This window comes from Myotis davidii, unplaced genomic scaffold, assembly GCF_000327345.1.
Source record: "Myotis davidii unplaced genomic scaffold, ASM32734v1 scaffold238, whole genome shotgun sequence".
Lineage (NCBI taxonomy): Eukaryota > Metazoa > Chordata > Mammalia > Chiroptera > Vespertilionidae > Myotis > Myotis davidii.
The window spans coordinates 3867917-3874870 of NW_006293779.1; the positions used below are offsets into that span (position 1 = coordinate 3867917).

Below are 6954 nucleotides of genomic sequence, written 5' to 3' on the forward strand. Positions count from 1 at the left end.
CGGACTGGGGTGGGGGTTGTCCAGCTGTTCAAAGACTGGGGGGGGCTACACCCCAAAATGGCCTGCGCCGTGTGGGCCTGTGCTGCACTTTTTCTCCCTCGTTCTGTATCATCCACAGCCCGTTTTGCTGTGCTCATGTTTTGTTCTGTGTGCCACAAACCTAGTGACTGAAACATTCTCTGAGGTTCAAAGAGTGGAAGATAAGAAAACCTTAGAAAAATAAGTCGTTCTTTTATTTCTACTGCAAAATACACTCTGTACATCTGGAACGCTAAGGGAAGCAGACCAGGAGATGTTGCCATCATAAACATAAAATAAGATCAAAAATAACGATTGCCTATTTCAGATCTGCCTCTAACCCAGCTGGCAGGGCCGGTGGCTGTGGGTGCCATCCCTCCGCCGGTGACCGGGGCTGCCTCAGCAGGACTCCGTGGCCAAGAGCTCCTGGAGGGTCTGGAGGACGTGCTGTGGCTGGCCGGCGGCCAGGTCCTGCAGCCGGGAGCCCAGGTGCTGCTGGAGGCACCAGGACAGCCGACACGCCACCGCGCGTACGTTCTCACCGCGCCCCGGCAGCACCCCGTTCCCGATCATGTTGGTCAGCAAGTACCAGAGGACCGGAAGGACGTGGCGCTCCACGGCCTGGGGCTTTCGGGGGCACACTGAGGCCACCAGCACTGTCAGAGAGAGAGAGGCAGGGTTACTCCATCAGTTAGTCTCCGGACACCAGCTCTGTGCCTCACAGGGCAGCAGCCCCCCCCCCCCCAGGGCCGGTGGATGTCTGAGGTCCAGTGACAGTTATGGGCTCAGGAACATACAATAGGACCTTGACTTACGAGTTTAATTCGTTCCAAAACCGAGCTCGTTAACTCACATTACTCTATCAACTCAATGCAAAAAATCCACTGAGAGACAGCTGGTATCTCAAAAAACTCGTTAGTCGGGACATTCATAAGTCAAGGCCCCACTGTATTTCAATTTCTTTTAAAATGAGAAGAAGGAAATTTGAAGATATGCAGCCTGGTGTGTATTTGTGTTTATCCCAAATGGTTATAAAATAACATTTTGAATATTTACTTTAATGGAGGGAGGGGTAGGCCAAGGCAAAGTGCTCGGGGTCCCAGCAGCCCAGGAGAAGGGAGAGGCAGGCACACCTGATTCAATCCTGCCTCTGCTATTTTCTGGCGGGCGGGAGCTTGAGAAAGCCGCCCAACCTTTCTGAGCCTGTTCCCTAATCAGTAAAGATCGTAATCAGGAACCAAACTCTTGCGATTGTTAGATTAGATAATATATGTATGTGAAGTGCTGAAGTAGGTGGGCAGGTGACAACTGGTACCTAGTATTGCTTAAATCCGCGTTATCACCCATGAGACTTCATGCAAAAAATAGGGAAAACGTACTCAAGAGAGAAGTCGACGCCCTTTCCAATGGCGTATTCCCAGTGCCTGGATGCCAAACCTCACTGTATAGCCAGCTACCTACTCTGACTCAACGTTTCCTAAATCTCCACCTGCAAATGGGGGTGAGAACTTCCCCAAGAACCAGGCCCAGGCAGGGCCCCCTGCTTCCACCAAAGGGTGGGGGGTCCACCTGCCCCCAGCAGCTCCCACCCTTGTTCTGCCACAACCACCACCCTGGACTACACACACACACACCAAAGGAGGCATCAATCCCGCCGCATGAGTTCCCATTCCCCTGGGTACAGGGAGGGGGGCACCTGGCTGACGGATGCGTCTCTCAGGCTGGCAGGGACTGGCAGTGGCCCTTCTGGGAGTCATCATGAGGAAGAAACCCCCATTAAACTTAAGCTTAAAAGGCAGCTAACGTAATTAGCAAAAGATTTACGGGTGTTAAGCTGTGCTATTATTAGTCCAAGCCTGTGTCGATTGGAACTCCTTCTGTGTTCCTGACTGACACCTAGTTAACAGAAGAGCTACACAGAAACTCTTGCTTTGCAGGGAGCGGGGGATATATATAGTAAATAGGTCATCTAAATTGGGGTGCCCACCGACCTCTGGGCCCCATAAATGACCAATACAAGGACAAGAAGGCTTTCACCCAGAAAATACTGATTTGGAGGAAAAGGTTGCCTGTCTGGTACCCAGGTTGGTCTAGTGATGTGGCCCAGTTCTCATCCCAGGGCACCCACAGCATCGCACTGTGGCTGCCTCACTCGCCTCACCTTCTTGGGGAAGGCCTGGCACCTGGATGGAAGGTAAGGGGCCACTCCGAGGTCACTGGGATAACTAAACCAGGGCAAGCAGCACGGCCAGGAACAAGAGATGGGCTGGTGGAGATGGCATGATGCCTGCAGCCAGGCTGCATGTGCTGAGCACCCCAGGGCCCAATGCTGTGAGGCGCTGGCTGAGCCAGCAGGTGGAGGCGGGCACAGGGTGGGGTGTGCTCTTTAGAGGCACATGAAACCAGGCAGGAGGGCTGGGGAGAAGGGAGGCAGAGGAAGTGATGCCAGACCAAGTGGGCATCGCCCAGGTGGAGGAAGAAGGGTGGAGAAGGGCTTTGCAGGCAGAAGTGAGAGCGTGGGCGGCCGGCCTCTCTATAAGGACGGTGGCATGCTGGCACCTAGGAGGCAAGGCCGGGGTCGCTCGGGCAGAGGCCCATAGCACGGAGGTTGGGGCTTGGCTCTGCAGCCAGGCTCCTGGGGACAAATCCTGGATTAGCCGCCCAGGGACGTTGGGCACTTGACCCTCTGAGCTTTTGGTTTTTGGTGGGTTGTTTTATTTCTATTAAAGGGATAATCATGAAACCCCACCCTCCTTGTGGGGTTGTTATGAGGATTTGTGATCCAGGACCTATAACTGGGGGTGGGGAAGTGGGCAGAGTCTAGAGGGCCAGGCAGAGACAGGCCATGTGGGCCCCTCCAGGGAGTGAGTCACTCTTCTGAGCACTGCTGGGAGCCACGCAGGGGGGTGGCATGATCATCTGCATCTTAGGGGGCCCTCAGGAGTCCGGAGAGCAGGCTGAGTCCTGCCTCTATCCTTGATGGGACCTCCCTACAATGGGGAGGAGACTTCCAACAAGCAAGCAAGAGGGTCAAACCAACTCAGCAACCTGCCCAAGGTCAGAGTTGGCCGGTGACTAACGGGCCTGTCCCCCCAAAATCTGTGTCCTTCCCATGCTGCCTCTTCCAGGGCCACAGGAGAAGGTTTCGGGCCTGGAATGAAATCACTCAAGGCTAATGCTGTGCACTCAAAGCCGACAAGCTTGGCGCAGGCTTTCCCAGCTGAAGCTTGAACAAGGCAGAGCCGACTCAGGCCCAGGCCCCATCTGCACGTAACGCAGCCCCGGGCAGCTGGCCGGGGGGTTGAGTGGGGTTGAAATCCAGCCCACTCGCCAGGCTGCACATGCAACGGAGAGGCAGCTTTCCCTAACTGTCAGGACCACACTGCTGCTGACCAAGCCCTGAACCGCAAGGCGGGGTCTGCCCAGGCGGGACCAGGTGCCCGAAGGCCCGTGGCGGAGAGGAAGACAGGCACTGAAGAACTATACCAGTTATGTGCCAACCTGCTTCATTCTGACTAAATGCAAAGATCATCTTCTGGCCATGGAGGGGTTATCTTTAAAACCCAGATTATCAAAAATTGTAAATGGCCTGGAATTAGTTTTGGTCTAAGACAAGTGGGCTCAACCATATGCCAGGGGAGGAGCGTAGAGACTGACCTGAGGGTGGGGGGCATGTTTGGGGGGGTGCTCACCTGTCAGGCGGTCTGTGACGTCAAGCACTGCGCGGCCACTGAGGAAGCGCACCCGCCCAGCAAACGTCTGCAGGAGGCAGAGGTCGTCTGGAAGAGAGGGAGGGTGGCCGTGGCCGTGATGCTGTGGCCTGAGCAAGGGCGCCAGCAAGGCGCCAGGCACCCCCAGCACCCATGTGGGGAAGAGGCCCTTGTGTTATTACAGGAGGAACCACAGGTGGTAAAATCACGGGTCTGGGGAGGCGTGTTCCAGGATAAAGAGGCGAGTCTCCGGCCTTCTCTGATGTGTTTCTAAAGTCAGCTCCCGCAGGGCCCCACGGGGACTGAATTTAAAAGCTGCTCGTTCTTCCCCATGATAGCGGATGTCTCCTGGCTTCTCAGACGATTGAACTTGGAATCCTGCGTCCCTCACAGAGACACATAAGGTGAGGAAAGTCCCCTCGCTCAAGGAAGGGACACGAATCTAGAACACACACCAGGTCGGACCAGTCTCCTTCCCCTCCGACTGCCCCTGCATGAACCCGGAGGCAGCCAGCACACCCGGCCCCCAACGTTTCGCGACCACGGAAGCCATAGCACAATCCAATGGGAGGTGGAACCAGTAACAAAATGAACTTTTCAGGAATGTGGCGGAGGGTCTGGGAGGTGACGGGCGCTACCAGGGCAGACCCCGGCCAGTACGTCCCGGGACCCCAGAGCTGACCATCTCGAGGCCAGATTTCTCTTTACAGGGGACAGCATTTAGGGACCTGCCTGAGGAAGTCTCTTCAGGCGAGTTACACCTTTTCTGAGCTCCTGCAGGCCCTCAGCACAGGGTCTCATATCCCCACTGGCATGCAGTCAAAGCTTTCTTTTTCCATCAGGTAGCCATTCTAGCAAGAGCTAATTCCTGTTTCCCTCGCTCTCTTCCTGAGACTTGTAAGGTATACAGAGGAGAAAGTGTACTCTGCTGCTTCCAAAAGCTCCACCCATAAGACAAGGGTCTCGAAAATTATTTGCGCTGGGAGGTAAAAGAGAATATTGCAGGTTGCGAGAAGTGGTCTCACGGTGTCTCGGAAAAGCTGTGATTGTATAAGTTTTTATGTCATCACCTGCATTATTGTGTGCGGGTGTTTCTATCCCCCCCTCCTCCACCATCAGCCATGAGCTCACCTCTGAGCACAAGGACTTCTCCCTCCATGCTGCCCGCCCCCCTCCCCCCAACACCTCACAGCAGTTGGACCTCCCCCTCCTGGCCACTGACATGGCCTCCCACAGCAGAAAAGGAGAAAGAACTTGGGGAATACTGAAAAATGCACGTCCAGCAGACACCTACCCCAGAGCATGGACCCAGGGCCCTGGCACACAACAGGTGCTCAGTAAATGCTTGCAGCCCGGCCGGCGTGGCTCAGTGGTTGAGCGTCGATCTACGAACCAGGAGGTCATAGTTTGATTCCCAGTCAGGGCACATGCCTGGGTTTCCAGCTTTCCAGTGGAGGGCGTGCAAGAGGCAACCAATTGATGACTCTCTCTCATCATTGATGTTTCTAACTCTCTCTCCTTCTTCCTTCCTCTCTGAAACCAATAAAAATATATGTTTTTAAAAAAAGAAAGTATAGAAAACATGGTGGCATATGAACAACAGCAGCAAAAACTAGAATCAAACTGGACTCCTAACAATAAGCTGAAGAGTTATGATGTCACCATGCAATAAGCTCAGTAAGTTATGATGTCACACAGCCACCTTCCCTGTGGCTGCCAAAACTAAGTCTGTTCATCACAAGGAAAAACTGGAATGAGCCACCAAAACAGAAAGTGCGAGCTATGGTTTAGCAGGTGACGGAGCTGCGCAGTGACTCAAGTGTGTAATGATATGTAAATGCTTGTGCTTTGTCTTTTTAAAAAAAGATTCAAATGTGTAATGTAACCACAGCCATGTATACAAACAGGCCCAGAAAAATATCTATAATGAAAAACGCCAAAAGTTAATGATGGTTTATTTTAGGAGCCGGGGCTGTGAGATTTTTCCCCTCCAGATGCTTTGCATTTTTATTTCCTCAATAATTAATAAGTATGCTTTTACAGTGGTGGAAAGTACACTTCACATTTTTAAATTAACTAGAAAGACTGCATAATGGCATGGGAAACTGGGTCGTGTTAAATGAAAGACGCAAAATCAAAAATGTGCTTACACTATGGTTTATAACCAGGGAAATCTGCGTGCACGCAGACCACAGAAGGTAAGGGATGTCCTCAAGCACTTGGTGTATTAGAGGGGCACCGCGGATGAATTTGTAAATTCCATGAACACAACATGTTGGTCACATGACTTATACAAGGTAATAAGTTTCCAGTCAGAGAGAAAAAATAGCCCAAGTGGATCTGAAGTCACCCATTTCCGAGCTTATCTGCTCTCTGGCCAGAGGCTGCAGTGAATGTGGGGATCTGACCGGGAGCAGATGAGCTGTCAGCTGTCTGGTGTTTCAGTGAGTGACGCTCCTGCTGTGAGTCACCCAGTACCGAACCCAAAGAGCCAGCCAGCCGGCTCAGGAACTGCCTCGGTACTCAGACTAAAGCCCCTAAAATCGGGTGCCACTCCAGCCTCGCCCTGGAGAAGCCCCCAGGCAGGCAGGGCCAAAGGGCAGAGGTCAGGGAGCAATGTGTCTCCTTCCTCGCCATCTCCTCAAAGTTGGGAAAGGACAGAAATCCTACCTGCTCTGTAACCAACACACCGCCTGTCCCTAAAGAAACCCTAAAAGCTAGAAGGGACATGGTGGCCTGATGAGTCACCTTGATCACTGACTTCCAGAATAAAGCGGGGTCTTAAGACGCAGCCCAAGAGACCGGCCCCCCAACGTGGCTGTGCTCCTGACCCCTTTGGCCCGGCAGAGCAGGAAGTGAATACAGCCTGTTGAGCTGCTGCTTTGTGACTTCTCACATTTAAGTGCTTCACAGCATTGCACGGATGCTCTGCAGCTCGGGCCCAGAGTCCCTTGTGGGGCAGAAGGACCAGGCTTGGGCGAGAGCTCCCTCTGCTCAAAGGGCTCCGAGCCATTCCCAGGAGAGGCCGCAGGGTGCCAAGGGTCCCCCCCGGAACCACCAGGGCCACCAGGCTCAGCCTGGGTGACGTGGGAAGGAAGATTTGCACCCCTTCCTGCCCCATCCCTGCTTCTACCACCCAAAGCCCTGGGCCAGGGGGAAGTTTAGTTATTGCCTCCATTTTACCCTCTGCAGACCAGGCGTGACCATTCCAGACATGCGAACCCCT

General features: G+C 53.5%; 1 protein-coding gene across 1 annotated transcript in view; it reads right to left on the minus strand.

The window, feature by feature from the left end:
* Window positions 1-211: 211 nt before the first annotated feature.
* The window catches only part of FAM179A (family with sequence similarity 179 member A), a 35505-nt gene continuing 28762 nt past the window's right edge, over window positions 212-6954 (minus strand). Inside the window, exons 18-19 of the mRNA XM_015566424.1 lie at window positions 3711-3797; window positions 212-674 (exon numbers count right to left, since the gene is read on the minus strand). Of these exons, the coding sequence (XP_015421910.1) occupies window positions 418-674; window positions 3711-3797 (344 nt within the window). The 3' untranslated portion in view covers window positions 212-417. The remainder of the gene's footprint in view (window positions 675-3710; window positions 3798-6954) is intronic.